Below are 23,862 nucleotides of genomic sequence, written 5' to 3'. Positions count from 1 at the left end.
TGATTCTTGTAGGTCCATCACTCTAACCTCTGCCTGTCTTCACATGGCATTTTCTACCATGTCTTTGTCTGTCTTCTCCTTTTATAAGGACAACTGTCATATGGGATCTAGCTTATCTTGCTCCAGCATGAGCTCATCTTAAATTGATTACATTTGCAAAGATCCTATTTCCAAATAAGGTATAGGTACCAGGGGTTAGAACTTGAATATATCTTTTTGAAGGGACATGATTCAATCTACAATAGTCGGCAACCTTGCCCTTTGAGTTTTGGTTGGGTTAGGCCATTGGGGAGCATGGACAGGGGATGAGAGGGAGGGAAGAAAATAAAGTTAGAGAATTTATTCCCAAGCTCTGTACTTTTGGAGTTACCACAGACTGCCTTCCTCTGTCATCTGAAGGTCATAACTCTTGAGAGGTGGCCCTCTTCACAAAGAAGTCTCTCTCTCTCTCATTCATAATTGTTTTCTCCTCTTGCCTCATTAGGCCTAGGAGTGGTAAAAATACCTCATTGTTACCAGTCTGGGAGTATTTTATTATCCCTATGATTTCCCTACACTCTGCTCAAACCTTTTGTAATCACCTCCATATTAAAATGTCCACAAATTACCTAATTTGAGTGTCATCTTATTCCTATCAAGATCTTGATGGAAACAGTGACAATATTTTTATTTTAGAACAGTTGCTTAGGTAGCAGAGTAGAATATGGATTGGAAAAGGAAGCAAGAAAGGAGGCACTGAGACCAAAGAGGAAGACAGTATAATAATTCAGATAAGAGATGACTGGACCTGAACTTGGATGATAGCAGTTAAGACGGAAAGGAGAGGAGGAATGCACAAAATATTTAGAGATAGAATTAATGTGGCTAGGGACAGCTTTTATAATGAATCAGATTCATCCTCACCAAATACTTATTAGATAAGGGGAAATTCTATCCTGTAGGTTATCTCGGACCGATTTCAAAAAAAATGAAGATTTACAGATCAGTAGAAGAGAGGCAAGGAGGATAGGTGCCCCCCAAACTTTTAAATAATGTGACATGGAGGCAGGCTTGGTGGAATCGGGAATGATTCGAGTTTTTAAGGGTTTCAGCGTCCTGTCCCACTGGGTCAGGATGGCGTTTCTGGCTCCATCCCATTTTCCAGGGCCCATGAGGCGGTACTGGTAAGGAGTACAGGGTCCAAAGAAAACTTCCCAAGCTAGCCTAGGATCCTTGAGGAACAGAAGAGGGATACTGGGCTTTGCGCCTATGCATGCAGCAATGTCATCCAGGTACAGAATGAACTCAAGTTTGTCTTCACTGGTGTCTTTCATCATACCCCTGAGAGGAAAAAAGATGGATCATTTTTCATTTTCAAGTTATAAGTCATCCCTCCTCCCACCATTTTGTTTCTTTTTATCGGAGTCAAACCATGTTTGGGAATGTTTTTCTATGTTGCAAAGAAAAAAAATGAGAGGAGTTTATCTACAAAGGGTATTTGTGAGGGTAATTAATTTTGTTAAAGGGAATGGTAAAAGGAGGCAATTGGAAGAGGAGCTCTAGATAATGGTTTAGGTTCTTGAATTTGATATGAGGGTAAAAATCTGGTCAGTCCAAATACAACAGTTGAATGAATGAACATGATCAGAAAGCATCACATATATGGCCACCTAAATTATTTTTATTGATGTTAATTGTGGGCCATCTGTGGTGTACCAGCTCTGAACATGACACAGATATGAGTGTAATGTATATGAAAGCTTTATTCCTACCTATTTCTCCTGTTAGTAAACTTTCGTAATGTCCCAATGTCATTCATTCACTCATTCATTCATTTATTCTTTCAATAAATAAATATTAAGTGTCCATCACGTGACAGGCATCATCCTAGGTGCTAGGGGTCCAGCAGTGAATAAAACAAAGGCCTTGTCATCAAAGCACTTACATTCTAGTGAGGAAATTAACAGGCTATAGAAACCCCCAGACGGGGCACCTGGGTGACTCAGTCGGTTAAGCGTCCGCCTTTGGCTCAGGTCATGATCTCAGGGTCTTGGGATCGAGCTCTGAGTTGGGCTCCCTGCTTAGCGGGGAGTCTGCTTGTCCCTCTCCCTCTGCTCCTCCCCCCACTTGTGCTCTCTCTCTCTCTCTCACTCACTCTCTCTCAAATAAATAAAATCTTAAAAAAATATTGAAAACCCCCCCAGCCAAATAGATACATAACGAATCAGGTGGTAATAGGTATTATTAATAAATATAAAGGCAGCTGGGGGGAAGATGCAATGAAGGGACTGGCTGGGCTGCCGTATTTATACAGTGTTGTGAGAGAAGGCTTCTCAATTATGAGGTGATATTTGACAGAGTGAGCCTGTAGCTATCTGGTGGGGAGAACATTCCAGGCAGAGGGAATATAAGTGCAAAGGGCTGTGCTTGGCATGTTTGTGGACAAGGGAGGAGGCTGGAGTGACTGGAGCAGTATGGGCGAGGTGGGAGGACAGGGGGCAGTGAGGGTGCAGAGCTAGCTGGTTGCTCCGGAGGGCTGCAGAGTTGCAGGGAAGTTTCTGGGAGTGAAATGGGAAGCAATTGAACAGTTTTGAACAGAAGTTTTGAACAGAAGAACAGTGTGGTGTTGCTCACTCCTGCTGTGGTGTCAAGATCTGACTGTAGAACAGAGTGGAAGCAGGGAGACCAGAGCAGGGGTGACAGGAAGTGTCCTGGTGAGAGATGACAGTGACATGGTCGGGAGTGGCTGTGGGGGTAGCTGGAAGGGTCTGGATTCTGGATTTATTCAAAGGTAGGCGCTGACAGTATTTGCTAACATGGGGTCTGAGAGATAAAGAGGAGGAAAGGATCACTCTAGGGTTTTAGATGGACCAACTGGAATGAGTAGCGAGCGACGAAGAAGGGGAGAGAAGTCTCAGAGCAGCCCATAGGCAAGATGGGTGGGGCGGTGATGGGGGTCGAGAGTTGGTGTTTAGACATATTCAAATTGAGATACCCAAGTGGTATGGGAGCCATGACTATATGAAGGCATTTAAAGCCCCAGGCCTGGAAGAGGCCTCCTAGGAGTGAGTGTTAATGGAAGTGAGAAGAGGTCTGAGGGTTAAGGTCCGGGTTCACCAGTCTTTAGGCGTGAGGAGGAGGAGGTACCAGTAAATGCAGGGAAAGAGCATCCTGAGAGGCAGGAGAACAAAGACACAGTGGAGTTCTGGGGGTCAAGGGAACCCACCATTGCCATCTGCTGGGGGCCAGGCTCTCTGCTCTGCTGAGGTGATGTGGTTGGTGCCCCCACTGATACATCTAAGGCCACAAATCCAGTTGGTGGAAGAGTTAAGATTAAAAACATATTCTTCTGACTCTAGTGCAGTGATATCCAACCTGCTGTAGCACTTCTCTAGGAATGGCTCTTATACTGAGGATGTGTGTGTGTGTGTGTGTGTGTGTGTGTGTGTGTGAGGAAATATATCGGTAGGTTCTGCTGGAACAAGCTGCATGTCATGCTTGTCATACCTTTCTATGAGTTGTTCCTTTTTAGTAGCCTCAGCCATCAGTTTTTGGGATGGAGGTATCTTACAGAGTCCTGTGAGAAAAATTGGAAACACATTAACATCACACGTATTTTCCTTTGAGTTCTCCTCCTCATTTCTGGCCCCCCACTGCTCTATCCTTAGGACATGTAACAGTCAAAGCTTAGCCTGGAATTAGAGGTAATCTCCGGAGGCAAAGTCCTCCTCCAAACCCACTTAACTAGGGTCCTCTACTGCCAGAATTATGAGGATGGACACCCACAGCCCAGCCCTCAGCCTGCATGGGCTCACTGGTCATCAGCACCTGCTCCAGCTCATTTATCTGCTCACACATCACATATATCCATATATAATATTATTTGTATTATATGGTTTGTATATGCCTGTTTGTATTTATATGTGTGTGTGAAAGCCATTCGTTGGTTAAATGGAAATACTAACATTTGACCTCATTTTTATAACCCTGCTTTGACATGTCTTCACTTTCGTCACACCAGGAGCCTCAAGCGTGGAAGCCCCTGATGGTCTCTCGGCCTCACAAAGCTCTGACTGCTTGAGTGGTGGTGAGGATGTGCTCTGTTTCAGCCTCTCACCTACACAGTCCCAGGGCGTGGGCTCTGCTCTTCTGGTTAGGAGCCAAGTGCTGACTCCAGAGGGTGGGGTTACTGTGTACTTGAGCTAGGTCTGACTTCACTCTGTAGTGTACTTGTCACCAGCATCACTTTATCCTGTAAAAAGTGGGCAAGACTTTACTTGGTGTTTCCCGGATCGTCCCCGGAGGCTCTCTGGAGAAGCATGTAATTACTCCTGGGGTGTGATCTAACCGAGTTTCATTTTGTCAGCTCTATCATTCTGATAGGCATTTTTGACCTCATTATAAAACACTTATAAAAACCCCACCACGTACTTAAGAATCTTTTGTGGTTTTAATATAATCAGATAATGCTGTGAAAGCACCTTAATTGGCCTTAAAGAAATAAAAATTTGTGATCGCTTAATGGAAATGTGTGGATTTGATGTCTATTACATTTGAACAGTGTGAAAGAAGTTGACACTCCTTAGTACCGCATTATATCCTATTTATAAATTATTGGTGATTGTTTTTATCCACTAAGGACACACATCTGCTAAAGGATAGCTCGTTGGCCAAACTGTGATTGCTGTTTATATTTAAAAAGTCATACAAGTGCAATTGTTTAAAATGCTCACTAATCTAAAACTTGCCCTGCTTTAACGAGGTATGATAATAACAGCTGTCAATTTATAGCCTTCACTGTGTGCCAAGAAGGGTGGTAAGTGCTTGGCGGACGTCCATCCTACAAAATCCTTGTGAAAGAGGTTTCATTATCCCCACTGTACAGATGAAATGGCTGAGATTCGGAGAGGTCCTCGCAAAGATAATGAGTTTTAGAGTTAGGATCAGACCCCGGTAGCCCTGACCCCATCACTTGTGCTCTTACAGTGAAAACGGACAATTTGGTGTCCAGTGTCTAAAAAATTTTTTACAGGCATTTCTCAAAGGTTACCATCTCCCCAGAATTCAACTTTATCACACACAGTGTGCATTATTCCAATAACTTTCTTTGGAAGCGGCACAAAATTCTACTTCCAGAAATAAATGATAAGATTTAGAAGCAAATAAACTAGACTAGACTAGAGTAGAAGAGAATAGAGGATCCTGAAGCTTCAATAATTTCAGTTAATCTGAGAAATGTGATTATATCTCGTCCAAATTTATTCCATCCACAGAATCAAAACCTTTTTCCCACTCTATCACGTTAGCGATATAAGCACACCTATGGTAATATTACCCATATATGAAGTTAAGTATCCATTAAACTCTTTTGATATTTTATGTTACTTTAGCTCATATCTGTTCCATTTGGGCTAAATCACAAAGCACTAATTTGAAGACTCAGTTGATCACGTAGGGCTTTAAATAGAGTCAAGTACCTTTGAATACTCTTGTGGCCCAGCGTGCTTGGAGCTCTGTGCCCGCTAAGATGGATCCTTTAAGGCTGATGAGGCCAATGAGAGCTAGTGTTGTTCTCTCTAGGTTTGAAGGAAAGACCTGCTTGTACAGGAATATCTTCTTTGTACAAAGGCTTTTAAGAGGTTCTTCGAGAAAGGGAAAAGAAAATGTGTATCCTGTAGCGAAGATCACAATATCGATGTTTTCTTCCACTGTTCCATCTTCAAAGAGAGCAGAGGTTTCTGTAAATTCCTTCAAGCTGGTTTTCATGGTGACTGTCCCACAAAGGATACAGGTTGGCAGTTCGTCATTCACAATGAATTTTGATTTTTTCCTTTGACACAGAAGAGAAAATTATTCATTGTAGTTATATCTGTGAGATACTTGAGCAAACTATTTATTTGGTCAGTTCAAGGAAACTATCTGCCAAGCCAAGGGAGTGAATTGACCAATGTCTAGTTTAAAGTTTCCTATCCAACTTACTGTTGCAATAACACGTTTTGTGTTCCTACTTCCAGTAGAAGGCATGTGGACAATGTTTAAACCTATTCTTTCCTGCTTGGGGTTTAAAATTCTCTTGAAATTAATTTCTGGAGCAATGCTTTTCTTGAAGCGTCAGGATCGAGTATGCAACAATCCATTTAATAATCAGTTTTGGGTCTCACCTCACCCAGGCCTCAAAGGATTGACATTAGGCAAAGAGGAAGTTACCAAGAAACTTTTTGAATAAAAATAAAAATCTGAATCGATTTATGCTGATAAATATTTTCATTGTGAACATCATTCTATCTAATCACAGCAGACATAATGTCTTTGTAAAATTGACATATCTGGGTACCCGGGTGGCTCAGTTGGTTAAGCGACCGACTCTTGATTTTGGTTCAGGTCATGATCTTAGGGTCATATGGTCAACCCCACATGGGGCTCTGCGCTGGGTGTCGGGGCTACTGGGAATTCTCTCTCTCCCTCGGCCCCTTTCTCCCTTCCCCGGTCACACATGTGCACACATTCTCTCTTTCTCACTCTCTCTCTCTAAAAAAAAAAAAAAAAAGACAAATTATCCATTGCCATTAATTTTCTTTATAAGTTGAGAGCTGTCTTACCAAAGAAAAATATTTGGGTCAAGCATAAAATAAAAGTCACATTTAATGACCTTATATTCATTTCAAAGGCTTTCTTTCTCTTGCCATGTGCAACTTTATACAGATATATATTAAAATATGTAATTCTAGGAATTCCTGTTGGAAAGGTATCATCTAATCATTCAGCCAGAGATTTATTAAAAGTTATTTATTAAAAGTTAGCTGGCCATCTGTACTTATGATGCTGCAAATATTCCATTTGTAGATGGCAGCCATTCCAAGATTCCTCAAAGCCAATTTTAATTTCCTGATTTTCAAGCTCGAAATGTAAAGTTTTTATCCTACGTTTTCTTCTAGCTTAATGAATTACTTACTACTTTTGTTACCAGAGAATATTCCCATTTCAAGGACTGCTGTGGTACCTGATGGACATCGTCTTAATTAAGGAGCTAAGCTCAGAACAGAATAAACAAAGCAGCATGATAATTATTGAAGATTTTGAGTTCTGAATAAAGCAGAATGAAAAATAATTTTCCCATTAAATAAAAAAATTTACGTACCCCTTTGTAATACTTAATCCATAATTCTCATGGTTAAGTCTTTTATTCAATTCCCTCTCTTGAATCCAGTTTAGTACACACGAGGGCAGAACTTGTGCAATAAAATTAAGGTATCTTCTTGTAATCACCATAGTAAGTGGGTAGCCCCCAACTGAAGAGCGGTGGAGAACCCAGGCACCAGTTCTGGTACTGAGAAGTACCTAAAAAGTAAGGAAGGATAAATATATATACATCATTTTGTAGTATTTTTCCTTGGTGTATTTCAAATGTTGTTATAACATCTGTCCTTTTTTAAAAAGTTTTTAAAATTTTATTTCCAGTTAGTTAACATACCGTGTTATATTAGTTTCAGGTGTACAATATAGTGATTCAACAATTCCATACATCACCCGGTGCTCATCACCACAGGGGCACTCCTTAATCCCCATCAGCCATCTCACCCATCCCCTCAACCACCTCCCCTCTGGGAACCATCAGTTTGTTCTTTATAGTTAAGAGTCTGTTTCTTGATTTGTTTCTCTTTCTCTCTCTTATTTTTTTTCCCTTTGCTTGTTTGTTTTGTTTCTTAAATTCTACATATGAGTGAAATCATTTGGTATTTGTCCTTTCCTGACTGACTCATTTTGCTTATCAGCATTATACTTTCTAGCTCCATCTATACTGTTGCAAATGGCAAGATTTCATTCATAACATCTGTTCTTAACTGGTAAATTTGTACATAGATCTATAAATGACTGTTTCTGTTGTTGCCGTTGTTTTTGTAAATCACTTTTATCTGATCTATATATCTGTTAAGTATTTTTATCATATTCAGTATAAAAAATTATAGGACTAGTAGATATGCACTATTCATCTGGCAGGTTTTTTTTTACATCTAAATAATATAGAATTTAAAGCGATGTTTTGAGAAAACTATTTTAACTGAGTTAAATAAAAATCTATTCTTTCCAAATCGAATCATTGTCCTATAATTTATGTTAAAGTGGAACAGATTTCTAATTTGTGAATCTACGCTTGGACATTCTAAAATCATTACAGACACTTCGTGGGCAGAGTAAAGGTTGCTTTTATTTTAAAAACAAGCATGGTCAGAAAACAACTTCCCTTTTCTATGTTTCTACGGGGGTTTCGCCAGAATTGCAAAGGGAGAGCGTAAAAGAAAGATAATTGGTCTGGGCGGAATCGTTTGTCCATTTGGTCTTGTTTCTGAAACAGTGCCTCTGAAGGATGCCTAGTGGTCTGACATCCATACAATTTCCTAGACCCCTCTTGGAGATGGTTCAATCCCGTCACGTGTGGATTTGTTGCACTCATGCTGTGTCCACGTGATTTAGCCGTTGGCCACTGTGTTTTATAATCGTTATACCTCTCTCTGGCCACCAGAAATGATGGTGGGGTGAGGGTGTGGATTCACCCAGGTGTACCTGAGCTGCCGTTCGACTCAGCTCCACTGCCACGTCCCCTGCAGTGTTCCCAAGACCGATCACTAACACGCGCTTGCCTTGAAAGCCTTCTGGGCTCTTGTACTCCTGACTGTGCAGGATCTGGCCTTTAAATTTATGAATACCTGAGGGGAAGGAGGGATCAGAAAATCAGAAGTATCTAAAGCTGTAATTCCCTAGGAGGCAGGCATGGGGTCTGTAGGAAGAGGGAAGTTCCAGAAATATGTCAGCCTTTTGCTCCTGCTGCTAATTGCAGGAAGTAGAAGCAGCACATCATCTCCCTCTCCACTGGATTCTGTGAGCCCAGATATAGATTTAGTACAACCTGCAGGAGATTGACAAGTACAGGAGAATTTGTATTCCACATGAGTGCTTCCTTTGAAAGCAATTACTTGGGGAAATCAAGCTCACTGCAGACAACAACAAACCTTTCATGCATGACCCTGAACATCGTTAAGCAAGAAATAGACTGCATTTTACCCAACAGATATAGTCTATGAGAATATGGTTTGTGTACATAACATATTTACAGATTGAATTTTAGTTCAATTACAATTTTCCACAAAAGAAATTTTGTGGCAAGTTCTTTTGTACATAAAGTAATTATTTTTGTGGTTTAAGCTTGCTACTTATACTTTATTATACTTTTACTTTATTGTATGCTTAATGCTTTATTATACCGTGCGCTCGTTTATACTCTTTTCTTACATTATTTATATTTGTATATTTGTTATACTCTTTTCTTACATTATATATATTTAACCTTTCAAGTTCCTAACACTCTGTTAATAGAAGTATCACTATTATGGTATTTATGTATATGAGAAGGGTTCTCAAATATTTCTTCTCTTGATTTATTTTTGGTGACTATCTCCTTGGCATCTATAAAAGACATAAACCATGGATTCATATAAATGAAGACTGGTAGTAACAGAAGAAGTAGAGGTGTTTCCAGTGGCGGCTGCAGCCACGGGAATTATGAGGTGGCAGAAGGAACAAGAGTGATGGGGGCAGTGACCGTCAGACCCACAGATGGGTGAGACGAAGCTCTGACAATGAATCTGAAAGGGAAGCTCTGCAGTTCAGAGGGTTTGACAGCTTCTCACCCCAATACTTCAAGTATTTCTGAAATTTTAAAATAAAAAGATGAAACTAGGGGTGCCTGGTTGGTGCTGTTGGTTAAGCGCCCAACTCTTGGTTTCAGCGCAGGTGGTGGTCTCAGGGTTGTGATCTCAGGGTCATGAGATCGAGCCCGTAGCAGGCTCTGCACTCAGTGGGGAGTCTAAGACTCTCTCTCCCTGTCTCTCTGTTCCTTCCCCCACTCTCTCTCTCTAAAACAAATAGACATAGGGGTGCTTGGGTGGCTCAGTCAGTTAAGCGTCTGCCTTCAGCTCAGGTCATGATCCCAGAGTCCTGGGATTGAGTCCCGCATCGGGCTCCCTGCTTGGCGGGGAGCCTGCGTCTCCCTTTGCCTGCAGCTCCCCCTGCTTGTGCTCGCTCTCTCTCTCTGACAAATAAATAAATAAATAAGTAAATTAATAAATAAATAAAATCTTAAAAAATAAAATAGAAATAAATCTAAAAAATAAAAAGATGAAACTGTCTCCCAGAATTATCATTCTCCTATCATACATTGATTGATTGATTGATTTACTTAATAACATTTTTTTTAAATTTTTTTATTGTTATGTTAATCCCCATACATTACATCATTAGTTTTAGATATAGTGTTCCATGATTCATTGTTTGTGCATAACACCCAGTGCTCCATGCAGAACGTGCCCTCCTCAATACCCATCACCAGGCTAACCCATCCTCCCACCCCCCTCCCCTCTAGAACCCTCAGTTTGTTTTTCAGAGTCCATCGTCTCTCATGGTTCTTCTCCCCCTCCGATTTCCCCCCCTTCATTCTTCCCCTCCTGCTACATTCTTCTTCTTCTTTTTTTCTTTCTTAACATATATTGCATTATTTGTTTCAGAGGTACAGATCTGAGATTCAACAGTCTTGCACAATTCACAGCGCTTACCAGAGCACATACCCTCCCCAGTGTCCATCACCCAGTCACCCCATCCCTCCCACGATTTACTTAATAACATTTATTGCACAGGTAATATGTGTAACACAATATTTTAATTGGATTCTTTGTCTCCTAAGGCCCCCCAAGCTGGAAACTGAATACAATGCTGGCCGTATTCCAAGGGACGTGTTAAACCCACTGTGCAGGATTTGCAAAGAATGTGTATGCAGACCCGTTTTGGCAGGCGAGAATTCTACCACTGAACCACCCATGCTGCAGACCCGTTTTGGGATCCCTAGCCCCTCACTCACTTTGGGGGATTGGAGTTGAAGTGGCCAGGAGCTGGAAATTGGAGAATTTCAGGAATGAACTTAAAGTGCTGTGACGTTTTCTGTCCCCTGGACATGGGGGCACGTTTGAGGGGCTGCAAGGAGACCACTGTGAGACCTTGACCCTTGGAGTCTCTGAAGCCTGGGGCCTGGTGTTTGACCCAAGCTTGACAGGCTGTGGCTACAGCTGCTTGCAAGGGGAGCTGGCTGCCCTGGTAGCAAGTTTTTCCTCCCCCAGCTCAACATCAGTCTTACAACTACTTGTGAAAGATCCATGGTGATTAGTGAAAAGCAGAAAAGGCATCTTTTTTTTTTTTTTTAGAATCTTTTGAAGATTTTATTTTTTTAAAATTTTATTTATTTGTCAGAGAGAGAGCACAAGCTGGGGGGGGAGAGGCATAGGGAGAAGTAGGCTCCCCGCTGAGCAGGACTCGATCCCAGGACCTCAAGATCATGACCTGAGTTGAAGGCGGATGCTTAATCGACTGAGTCACCCAGGCGCCCCAGCAGAAAAGGCATCTTAAAAAGAGTAAACCTTGGCCAGATGTCAGAGGGGTTTTGACAGCATTTGAAATTATTACCCAAACAGTTGTATCTCTCTTGCATTCTGGTCTAAGTAAAGATTGACAGAAATTCTGGTATTTATTCCCAAACTGTTCAGATTTTGGCCAGGGCTTTGTCTTCCAATGCCTTGTCATTTCCTTGAGGAAATTGTATGATGACTTGATGTTATTTTTTTGGATTGCTGTCATGTTTGAAATATTTACTTTACCACTGAAGGAGTACAGGACATGCTACCCAAAATGTGCCGCTTTGATATATTTATTATTTTCAAGTGAAGGATCTTGAAAAACAGCAAAGGCAGGGAGAGGCTTTCTCTGAACTCCTCTCATCTGCCTTGGAAAGGACTCCTATGGTCATAAATCTCTTCCCTGGCAGTTTCATCAGCCAGGGAAGATCGGTTCTTATATCACAGAAGAGGACCGTAGAAGTCTATATCCAGACAAACGTTGTCACAGATGATCGTATCTCCCATCCACTCTTCTAAGAGCCCATTCATCTTTCTGGAAACATTTGCTCTCCCCTGGATGGCCTACATCCCCTCCCCTTTCCCTATGAAGACGGTATATAAACACTCAAATCTCACAGCTTTTTTTTGGTATTCATTATTTTCCTATGGTGCCCCCACATTAGTATTAAAAATTAATAAATCTGTATACCTTTCTCCCTTCTAATCTATCAAACTGAGGAGGGTAGACGGAAAGTCTTTTCTCCCTTACAAAACAGAGCTGTGCATTTCAGCATACATATATGCAGAGTGGGGGTCTTTTTTTTTTTTTTTGACAATTCACCTGTAGTTTTTTTTTTTTTTAAGATTTTATTTATTTGACAGAGAGATAGCGAGAGCAGGAACACAAGCAGGGGGAGTGGGAGAGGGAGAAGCAGGCTTCCCGTGGAGCAGGGAGCCTGATGCGGGGCTCGATTCCAGGACCCTGGGATCATGACCTGAGCTGAAGGCAGAAGCTTAACCGACTGAGCCACCCAGGCGCCCCACCCATATTTTTTTTTTACAGAAAAAAGGCAACGTCAGCTAGGACACATGTATGTACATCCTCCTTTTTCTAAACCAGAGCAATAAGAAACTTTAACATTAATAACTTCTAAACTCAGGCAGATGGAACTTCAATTTAATGTTTCATCTGAATGGAGTGGGGGTCGTTTTAGAAAGAAAGAGATTATAATCTTTTCCCTCAGAATAAATTGAGGGCAGGGAATCCTTAATAGATCCAAAGGACATTTTGTATTGCAGTTCCAATAACACTTATAGAGTGATTACATGGATTTTTCTCACAATAACCCTTTGAAGTCGATACTATTTTTACACATCTTACATATGTGGAAACAGATTTGTAGGGATTATGTGATTTTTGTGACATCACACTTGTCAATGAATAGAGAGCTGGGAACTTACTTCAATTAATTAATTAACAATTAATTAATTAATTTATAAGTAGGTTCCACATGCAACGTGGGGTTTGAACTTGTGACCCTGAGATCAAGAGTTGCACAGTCCACTGACTGAGCCAGCCAGGTGCCCTGAGAGCTGGGAATTTATCTATCTATCTATCTATCTATCTATCTATCTATCTATCTATCTATCAAGATTTTATTTATTTATTTGACAGAGAGAGAGATGGCAAGAGGGGGAACACAAGCAGGGGGAATGGGGCAGGCTTCCTGCTGTGCAGGGAGCCCGATGCGGGGCTCCATCCCAGGATCCTGGGATCAAGACCTGAGCCGAAGGCAGATGCTTAACGACTGAGCCACCCAGGAGCCCCGAGCTGGGAATTTAAATGCAAGTACTCTGATGCAAGATCCTGGACTTTTAACGTCCGTGTTATGCTCCAGTACCCTCCCCTGTCTCTTCCAGTATCATTCTGTCATGGCTTTGTGCACGGTAAATTGCATTGTTGTTACTCAAAGAATGAATTCGTGTTACAGTTTAGCAGGAAGTTACCTTTTACAAAAAAATCTTAATGAATTGTGCTCAGCCAGGTGCTTCCATAGTTATTCTCTCAAGTCAGATTTGCAGCAGTCCTCCTGGAGGGGGGAGTTATTCATCCTTGTCTTACAGGTAAATCCATTAGTGCTTAGAAAGGTTAAGTGATTGACTTAAGGTCATATAATTAATAAGTACCAGAGACAGGATTTAAATTTCAGTTTTATGACTCCAATTTTGTGCTACCTTTCAAGCTATTTTTTTCCCTCAAATGACTCAAGTGATTGAGTTTGCCCTGGAAATAGAAAATAATTATATTTAATTTGGCACCAGTAATTTTTTTTCCATTTCTTTTTCTGCAAAAGAGTGGGTAGAATTCTTCCATACCAACACCCATAAGTTCCACTGAGCTGTTCTAGGTCCTGTTCTAGGTCCTGTGCTAGGCACTCCATGGCTAGCAGCTGATTTCATCCTCAAGCAACCCTAAGAAAAAGGTGCTATGAGTACTTCATTTTACAGGTGGAGAAATAGGGACTTAGGACACAGGATTTGCCCAGGTGCCAATAAACGTCAGAGGCACAACTTGAACTTAACCACATGGTAACCACAGGGCGAGGCTGCCTCTACTCGGACTATGGAAATGATTCTTAACCTTTAGTTTCCATGAGAATCACATTGCTGGGGAAACATTAGGATTCCAGGGTCCCACTTTCGGAGGTTCTTATTCTGTAAATACCACATTAACTTGCTTTTAAAATAAGCACCTCAGGTCTTGGTGGTTGTTGGGAAACACTGTGCTGAGGTCAAAGCCTACGTCTATCATTACACTAGTTCTTTTCCTTCAGGCTGTTTTCATAAAAGACTGTTGGGTAACTGACTTCATTCAGTAAGCACATATTAAACATATACTATTGTCACGGAAAATTACTTCAAGGTTCAGCTTTCATTTTTACTGTATTTTCCTTTTTCTATCTCACAACCGTGTATGGGGATGGGGACAGGGAGAGGAGAACTGGGGACTACTGAGCACTTCTGGAGTGCCATCCCCTCACTTTGGGGAAGTCTAATGCAATATAATAAATGCATCATTTGATGCCAAGGAAATGCAACATTTACGGGAGAGAAGTTTTCAGACAACTGGGCAATTTAACACAGAAACATCAAAATCTTAATTTTTTTTTTACAGAAATCTTTCTGAAGGGTATTATATATTTTATGTCCTAAAACTAGAACATACTGATAATTCAAGGTCATCCTTATAACCTTCGATTATTACATTGTCCTCTTATACAGTGACACCCTCAGGGTCTGCCGAGGGGCATGGGGCTTAGTCTGCCTTGTCACTAATTATCTCTGGAACGCTTTGCTGCTGTGGTTTGTTCATCTTGTATTTATCGCCCTAAGGTTATGTGTTAGGAAATGCACTTGAATTCCATTTACCATGCTCACAAAGTTTAAAGAGATTTATTAATAATTGATCAAACACAATTAGGCATTCACATCACTCATCTATAACTAACGATCACAATTGATATGTGGTCGGAGAGTCACTCTTACACACCTTCTGTGTGTGGGAGAGGGATGCGGAACTCGTGTCTGCGTTACCCGCCCAGGGGTTCCCACCTGGGATACAGGAGGAGCTCGAACTCTGGGGTGGGATGGCTGCCGAGGCGGGAGTTATAACAGAGGGATGGATAGTTCTTAGTCTGGGGGAATCACATGGCTCTTAGGAAGCAGCTCCTTCTGAACAGTTCTCAAAGGGTTCATACCAGTTCCCAGTAGGTCATGAGTCATAGCGCTGGTAGCTAATGTTGATGGAGTGCTCCTATGTGCTCTGTCCTCCCCTGAGTGTTTCACGTGGACGATCTCATTGAATTCTCATGACCGCTCTATGAAATGGAGTCATTGGGTGAAGTTTACCCAAGATTCTGCAATTAGAACCGGGATGTGCTCCAGGCTGCTGACTTTAGGATTTTGTTCATAACTAGTATGCTAAAGGTCACTTATCATCAAGGGTCATTGCCCTGAGGGAACTGGAGCAGATCAGAACTCCTTAGAAAACTTCCACTGTGTCCACTCACCAGGATTCCTCATTCTGGGAACACAGAGGAAACTGGGGTATCTGTCCTGGTGTCCTGCTGTCACAAATCCTTCTAGAGTCTGGTCATAAACTTAGACCTCCTGAGGAGGATTGCTGAAATCTGTTTGTGTGGATTTCTTCCTTTTCCATAATCTGGGCTTTGGGGCAAAAGAGAAGGGCACACCAATACTTCTAATGCAATCATTTCTTCCCCAGAGATCATTAAGGTATAGAGAAACGTTTGCTCTCGAAATGATCTCAAACTACCTTGCAATTCTATTATATGTTTGCCCAGTCTCTTTTCTTGGAACCAACTCTTCCAGATTATACACTTTTAAACTGCCACAAGGATCCTCACCTCTCAGTACTTGCCTGATCTTTTGCAATAGCATCTTTTAGTCAGAGTGTAAGTGAACTGAGGGTAAGCCAAGCCAAACCTGACAAGACACTACATTCCAAAAACATCAATTATTTGACACTTGTAACACATCTCCCCGTAGAAACTTCTTTATAAAAGGTGCTTCTATATTTCTTTAGTCCAGTGCCATTGTGTTTTTAGCCCACAGGCTTGCTGCAAGTCTGAAGCCCAACCACCATTTATACATTGCTTCTTCGCAAAATTATGCACTGAAGTCTCACTTGATCCCTAAAACATTTGTTTAAAGTGGGATATTTTCTTAATTTGAGATTACGTTTATAAGATTTACAAACATTTTGTTTTTTTTTGTTTTATTGGCCCAGGTGTGCAAGTTTTATTCTTCACACTCTTCCTTAAACGTTCTTTCAATTCCTTAATGAAGTTTCCAAACTTCACTTACTCAATTGCCTTTAAAGCCACTTATAAGTGACAGAAGAAGAGTAGCTGTACTACATTTTAATAATCCTCATTTGATCTCAAAAGATGGAGATCTGCCAATCATCAGTATAGCTGCCTCTTGAACAACAATGGGTTTGAACTATGTGGGGCCACTTATACATGGATTTTTCTCAGTAAATACCATACAGTACTATAAATGTATTTTCTCTTCCTTATGGTCTTCTTGGTAACACTTTCTTTTCTCTCGCTTACTTTGTTGTAAGAATATGGTATATAATATATAACATACAAAATATGGGTTAATCGACTGTTTATATTATTAATAAGGCTTCCAGTCAACTGTAGGCCATTACTAGTTAAGTTTTTTGGGGAGAGTCAAAAGTTCTACGGGGATTTTTGACTATGAAGGGGGTCAGCATCCCTAACCCCTGGGACGTTCAAAGGCCAACTGTACATTTCAAAAAATGTGCTGCTGGAGTCAGAAGCGTTTCCAAAAGGAATTTCTAAAACTCCTTTGTGGTGACAGCCTTGGGATAAGAGATGTATGGATTATTATTGTGGTGACTGTTTTGAAGGATGAAACTATTTCTTTGGATGTATAATTGCTGCTCTGTTTCTTAAAAACAAATCTGTCAAGTTTCTTTATACTCTCACTTCCTTTAAGTTATTGAATTACAGATCACTCCCAATTCAAATGACCTGTAATTCAATGACAAAATTCAAAAGCTTGCATTTTTTTTTTCTTATGACACCTCAGCCTTATGTGATCATTGAACTTGAATCAGGCAGGCATGATAAACTTCAGTAATGGCAGCATTTACATTAATAAGTAAATAAGAAGACACCTACATAGTGCTTTATACCTTTCAAAGATCTGTACATATTATTTCTTAGGGTGAACACAGAGTCGTCTCTAATCATTAGGAATTATTTCCAATTCAAATAAATGACTTTCTTCAAGGAGAACCCAGACGAGTAGACATGGTCTCAGGTAGAAATGACTCACCAGGAAAGGACTCCAAAGGTAAATGGGGCTTCAGGTAATGTCCGGTGCAAACCATCACAGCATCAAAGACAGCTCGTTCCTGCTTCCCCTCTGTCTCTGTGACAACATCCCACTGACCGCTTTCAGAGAAGTCTGGACGCTTCGTTATACTGCACACCGTGGTCTGAAAGTGGCAGACAAACACTCACTTTCTGTCAGTCACCTTGGGACCTCATGAAATGGCTGGTATGGTAACCATGTTTGTTACTTCATGTGGGCCAAACCTGTCTCAGGGTAAGAGGTCTGTCAATATTGGTTTGTCTTCCTGATAAAGAAATTAAGTAACCTGTACAAAGTCTCAAAAGCTGTCCTAGTGTAGGACCCAAAACATCTGCATGCCTTCACTGGAAGGAAGAAACACTTAGTTCTTATTCCCAGTGAGGAAATGAGTTACAATACTGAATGCATTGGGAAAATGTAGGAAGAGTTTTGGCTCATTATAATTTCTGTGGTTCAGATTCCTAGTCATTTCTTCCCAGCAGGTTTCATGAACAAAATTCATTTTTCCTTTCGTCTCAAGAAAAAAATTTCTAAATCGCATCCCGAATAAGAATTTGGATTCAGAAGAGGACTCAGGAAAGTCAGTATCTTAATGATTTATTTGAGTAAAACATGAGAAATGGGAGAAGTGAGGAGCCTTTATTATCTACCTTATTCAGATAGAGATAAAATCAGGAATAAATTTACTTAGGATCCCCTTTCCATTAGATTGCTGAATGGGCAGCCCCCATTCATTAACCTTCCATAGCCCAAGTTGTCTTACCCTAAACCGAATGTATTTCAGAAGGTCAAAGTGCTCAGCAAATTCTTTGAGATAGTCCCAAAATTTTCCTTGGTTCATGAAATTGGGATAATCTTCTTGGAAGGGGAAGTCGCTATAACATGACATTTCTTTGCAGACATTTGTCACTAATGATCTGTAGACCCTGGTCATCCCATCTTTAGAAGTTTCCTGTGGTGAAACATAGTTAGCTTGATGGGGTGGGGGAGGCAGGAAGAAAAAAGATTCCATTTGTAATTCCAAAGAGTTCCAGGAAAACAGCATTGGATCTCCATGTTATAGTTGTCAGAAATCATTGGTGGGATTGGAATTATTAAACACAGTATCCTTCTCAAACTACAAAGAAATTAACAAAATTTAGCAGGCCTCTCCAAGACTAGCATTGCCATTCAGTGATTCCATGAACATGGGGCCTACGGTCTGACTTGCTTATTTTTTTCTTCTTTTTTTTTTGCCATCCTCAATCTCTCCACTCATGAGGACTTCTTCCTCTTGCCTTTGCTCACAGAACTGCTCACTGATTTTTGTATTTATTGTCTAGGTATATTTTCTTTTTCTTGTTTTTAGATTTATTTATTTATTTTAGAGAGAGAGAGCACATGTACAAGTTGGGGGGAGGAGCAGAGGGAGAGAGAGAGAATCTCAAGCAGACTCTGCACTGAATGTGGAACCCAATATGGGGCCCGATCCCATGACCCTAAGATCATGACCTGAGCCAAAATGAAGAGCTGGACGCTTAACTGACTGAGCCACCCAAGTCACCCACCATGTATATTTTCAGTCACTTTCTCTTTATTGGCTCCTTCCCATCAGCACTTATACTGAAGACTCTAATTTTATTTTATTTTATTTTTTTAAGATTTTATTTATTTATCTGACAGAGAGAGAGAGAGAGAGAGCACAAGTAGAGGGAGTGGCAGAGGGAGAGGGAGAAGCAGACTTCCCGCGGAGCAGGGAGCCCGATGAGGGGCTCGATCCTAGGACCCTGGGATCATGACCGGAGCCGAAATTGAGAGTCAAACGCTTAACTAAGCCACCCAGACACTCTTATTTTCTTTTTCTTTTTTTTAATAACTCAAAATTATTTTCTAAAATTTATCTATATTACTTTAGAGTGGGGGAAGAAAACCAAATCAACCGTGGGGTCAAATAGCAGAAGGTACAAAAACCAGACCCAGTGTTTTCTTTCCACATTGACATTTGGTGGCTCAATCAGGGCCACAGTACATCAGAAGAAGCTTTTTCCCCTAGCACACTATAATCCTAGGGTTGTGACCATACCTGCTTACATACATTTGCTATTTCTGTTTTCTTCACCGTGTATCAAAGACTGGCCCATGCCACTTTCTCCATGAAGGCTTCCCTCATACCAGTTTGAAGTACTCTCCTTATACTCTCACTTCCTTTAAGTTATTGAATTACAGATCACTCCCATGAGCTCCCACTGAATGTTGCTTTTCAATTACTACTGAAACATCCAGTACTTAGACCGCCTATCTTCTGACACTTTATACTCCACCAACGGGATGGATCCCTAGGTCCCTCCTGAAGATCCTGCTACTCCCAGTTACCAGGACCAATCCTGGCCCAAGGCAGGTGGTATTTGGCCACTTCCAGCCCTTACTTCTGTTGCTCAAGTCACCTAAAAGCTGGCCTAGCCCTAGGTATAACCCCCCCAGGATGCACATTCCACTCCTTAGAAGGATTGATCAGTGCCTTGGCTGTTTTTATTGTGATAATGTGAAAGCTACCCAACCGCCTACCCCAACCTTTCAGGGTCTGGATTCTTGCTTCACTCTTGCCAATTCTCTTCCCAAAGACCTGAATAATCCTGTGGGCTGGAGCTCCACTCCCTGATGCCAACTTCCATCCTTCCAAAAGCGTCATCTGCTCCATATTCACAAATGCCATTCAGCCTAACCTATGCGACACTGTTACTTTGTCTCAGAATGTCCATGGTCTAGAAATCACTGTAACTTCCAATACTATGTTTGTGTATCAGACTTAACTCTTCCTTCCTCCCTCTTCCAACTGCCCCTGCCCTGCCAAGTCTCTAGGTTCATCACTATGCTGCACACAAGCCTGTGGTGTTGCAGTGAGCTGCTTTTTTAGGTGATCGTCAAGGTAGGCTGAAGCCACCATGCATGAGCAGGGACAAAGCAGACTACCAGATTATGACTGATGGAGGTGGGAGGGTACAAACTACGCACAGTAAACTTCCATAGTCCCCCGATGTCATTACTTCTCTCAAAGCAGGTGGGCTCCAGGTCCTCATCCAAGCAGCACTTGATGGAGGACAGGCCACTCACACCAGCTCCAATCACTGCAACTCGCCTGGCCATGGTACTCTGTTGGGGGAAGGTTGGGCTGAGCTTCTTTATATGACAAAACTGGAAGGAACCTCCTGTCATAGAACTCAACTCTTATAGTGGTATACACACCCTCTTTGAGCTGAGGCAGATTCACATTTTGGTTAAAAATGAAATCAGACTCTGGAAATCAGAGTGTTTGGTTTAAATCTTAGTGTCACTTACTAATAGTGTGACCTTGGACTAGCTGTTTGTCTTCTCTGGGCCTCAGTTTTCTATTGAGTACAATGGGAATGGAAATAATAATAATAATAATAATATCTTAAATATTTGTTATGAAATGAAATGATTGATATGTTGGAAGGATTGTAGAAGTGTGTCTCCTACATAGTAAGTGCTCATTTAAATTTAGTTCTTATTATTAATTAGTATAGTCAGGACCTTGATCCCCTTGAGACTTTATTTTTGTTTAATTTTTAAACATGTTTTATTATTAGTAGTAGTGTTTAAGTAGGCTCCATGCCCAACGTTGGGCTGGAACTCATGACCCTAAGATTAAGAGTCACATGCTCTACTGACTGAGCCAGCCAGGTGCCCCTTGGGACTTTAGATCCCCTCAGTATTAAAAGGGCCCTTTGCTACCACCTAGTCCCTCTGGACCCTAGGAACTGCAGCTAGCAAAAATGTTAGTTTTATTCAAAGCATCTAGAGTCCTGAAGAATAGCTGGCCATGGGTCATCTCCTGCCATACAACAAAGATATTCCATGAGTTAAGGGCGGGCCTTAATCTTGCACAGAGGCAAGACAGACTGACCATAATTTAGAAGAAAGCCCCCAAGGAAAGTTATATGGGACATTCTAGATGAGGTCTTATAGAAATGTGGATGCCCATGTTTGTCAGTAGAGACTGGAGGAAGTACGTGTCCCAGGGATTTATAGCCAGTTTTTCTTGGTATTGTAATTTGGATTTCTGCAAACATCGATATAGCTTTTGTATTGACAGATGGGCTAACCACTCAGTTAATCCCAGCAAATTGGCTATGTTGTAGAATTGTCTGAGTTTTAAATGAAGTGACATTACTTATACAAAAGTGCCTACCACCAAATATTTATCAGTGTTCATTCCCTAGCTCCCTAATTGTCTCCCTCTTTCCCTCTTTTTCTCCTAGAAAAGACAGCTCACAAAGACAAAATTAATCAGCAAATTTGGAAATAAATAGGCATACATACCTGTGGGTTCCTTTGGGTTGAGGAGTCGGATTTCTAGACAGCTTTTCATCAGAAATGAATGGCCTCCGCCAATAAGAACACTGGAATTTCCAGGCCACTAGGTAGAAGCCTGAAGTTGGTACATCTCAGCTGTGCTCTGTCTTTGCAGTAATAACACAAAAGAAATGGTTGCTTAATTGAACTGGTAAAGTGCAAAATGGGCTACAGTGAATAGACTGGCAGCAAACTGATTCATTCAACAACGCACCCTGGGTATCTCTAAGTGCAGTTACTGAGTCAAGTGTGAGGGACCCAAAGATGAAGACCCGATGACTAAATAACAGTCCTAAATAGACCCAGTGACTGTCCACAAGGAGACGCCACCATATGGAGAGATGTGGACACACATGATATCACATGGTATGTTCCTGTAATAGCAGCGTGCTCTGGGTACAGACGTTTGCAGCACTGTTGTGCTGTTTAACTCTGCCTGGAGGCCTAGTTAGAGACGCTGAGTGGGCTGTGTTTTTCTGGGGTGAAAACACCTTGTCCTTTACAGACCAACTTAAGAGACTGTTCAGGCCGCAAAAACAAACGGAATTTATGTCTCTTAAAATTACACAACACTTGCAGATTACAAATCTCCGAGTGAGGGCAGTGATTTAAAAAACAGGCTTCGAATCACTGAGGGAAGTTGGTGAGAATTGGAAATGGGCAGATGTGGGTTCTAGTTCTCCCTCCGCCTCTAACCAGCTGTATACATTTAAACAATATCTTTATTTCCCTGTGAGATTGTTCCCACATTTGTAAAACAGAGGTTTCTAGTAGTTTTCCCCTTCCAGCCCAAGAGAATTGTTTTTATGTCTGAATGACAAGTATTTGGTACCAAAATAGGTGTGAATTGAAAGGTAGGAGAGATACTGCAGGCTTGAAGGATGGGGGGGGGAACGGTGGGGGTGGGGGATGGGGGCTGGGTGGGGTGAGGACATAAGGTGTGTGTAAGCTCTTTGTAAACTAGAAAGGGTGCTATGAACGGAAGGTCCTCTGTAGCTCAAAGGTTGCTTATAATGAGTTCCTTGGTAGAGATGAGCCCTAAACTATTGAACTGGACTTTTGAATGACATGAAAACCCCATCCCAAACCTGCCAGACCAGAAAATGTAGGAATCATTTTTGAGACATGGAGAGATTTGGGTGATTTGCAAATCATGCGGTGGATTATGATTTATTTGAATCTCATCTGTTCATATTTCTTATCATCACCCACCAATGCCCTTACATTGTTACAGAATTTCCTAATACCAAACTGTGGAGGATTTTATGTTTCCCAATGCCTGGCATTACCAGCTCATCCATCAGATGAAATCAGAGGTGAGAAGAGAATTATAGAAAGTCCCATGATTCTATGATTCCAAGCAACACCTTTCTTTCAGATGGTTTCTCCCTACAACCTAACTTTGTTTCCTTACAATGCTCCTTTGCTTTCTGACTTTCTCCTTAATTTAACCCTAATCAAGAGGCTCCTGAAGAAGAGAATCACATACATTTTTAAGGAATGCACTTACCAAGGAGAATATTCATCCTCTGCAAAAGCAGTTTCTGGAAACATCTCCCCATGAAAAAAAAAAAAAAGACAACAGCAAAGAAGAATAATCCAGGACACTTACCTTGTTGGCACAGAGCAGATACTCTGACAAATTATTTCTCAAAGCAAATAGACAAAGACAGTGTTTGCCTTAAATTATTTTTTTCAAAACTCAAAGTCTTTGTTCTAAAAGGAAAACAAAGGAAAGCTGACTTTGAACAAGTGGTCTCAGTGAAACAAAACCATTTGCCTTCCCAGTCATCCTGGTGACAGCAGAAAGTGTCCCACTCACCGAGGATAAAAAGTTGTGTAGGACAAGAGCTGGATACTTCCGTGATCTCAGGGGAGGGCTAAATGACGAGTTACAAAACTGGCTTTGGAATCGAAGAACATAAACTACTTCTGCCCCTTTTCCCCACCCTCTTAAACGTCACAGTTCCAGTAAAGCCGGAAACTTCAAGGACAGCTTGTTCAGCGGCTGCTCTTCTCATGGTAACCTTTAGAGGGCGCCAAAGTCACCTCCAACGTCACAGCCGTTCCTGAAACAGGCCTGCGGCCTGCCGAACACTTTTGCATCATTAGTCCTTTGAGCCATCATAGGGGCAGTCCAAAGAATAAAGTAATTTAGGTG

At 41.3% G+C, this 23,862-nt stretch overlaps 1 protein-coding gene across 10 annotated transcripts; it reads right to left on the bottom strand.

Annotated features, from left to right (window-relative positions):
• Positions 1 to 49: 49 nt before the first annotated feature.
• Positions 50 to 23,632, bottom strand: FMO4 (flavin containing dimethylaniline monoxygenase 4). 10 transcript variants are annotated; one of them, XM_078077950.1, is made up of 11 exons: positions 23,524 to 23,626; positions 23,314 to 23,417; positions 21,669 to 21,808; positions 20,372 to 20,477; positions 18,112 to 18,300; positions 17,310 to 17,472; positions 8,542 to 8,684; positions 7,118 to 7,317; positions 5,457 to 5,809; positions 3,487 to 3,556; positions 50 to 1,320 (listed from the first exon to the last, which is right to left on the bottom strand). In XM_078077950.1, the coding sequence occupies exons 4-11, from the start codon at positions 20,402 to 20,404 to the stop codon at positions 900 to 902; spliced, it is 1,572 nt and encodes a 523-aa protein (XP_077934076.1). In that variant the 5' UTR covers positions 20,405 to 20,477; positions 21,669 to 21,808; positions 23,314 to 23,417; positions 23,524 to 23,626; the 3' UTR covers positions 50 to 899. The 10 variants fall into 10 exon arrangements, with proteins under 10 accessions (XP_077934076.1, XP_077934073.1, XP_077934074.1 ...); XM_078077947.1 differs by having other exon boundaries at positions 20,340 to 20,477; positions 23,212 to 23,417; positions 23,524 to 23,624; XM_078077948.1 differs by having other exon boundaries at positions 20,340 to 20,477; positions 21,669 to 21,804; positions 23,524 to 23,624.
• Between the last annotated feature and the right edge of the window lie 230 nt (positions 23,633 to 23,862).

Source organism: Halichoerus grypus, chromosome 7, assembly GCF_964656455.1.
Source record: "Halichoerus grypus chromosome 7, mHalGry1.hap1.1, whole genome shotgun sequence".
Taxonomy (NCBI): domain Eukaryota; kingdom Metazoa; phylum Chordata; class Mammalia; order Carnivora; family Phocidae; genus Halichoerus; species Halichoerus grypus.
This window is presented reverse-complemented; position numbering and strand designations above follow the sequence as displayed.

Coding starts and splice junctions, on each gene's coding strand:
- FMO4 (XM_078077947.1), bottom strand. CDS start 20,471: ATGGCCAGGCGAGTTGCAGTGATTGGAGCTGGTGTGAGTGGCCTGTCC. Junction 18,301..20,339: donor GGGGACTATGGAAGTTTACT/GTGCGTAGTTTG, acceptor GTTTCACCACAG/GAAACTTCTAAAGATGGGAT. Junction 1,321..3,486: donor AAGGAACAACTCATAGAAAG/GTATGACAAGCA, acceptor TTTTCCTCTCAG/GGGTATGATGAAAGACACCA.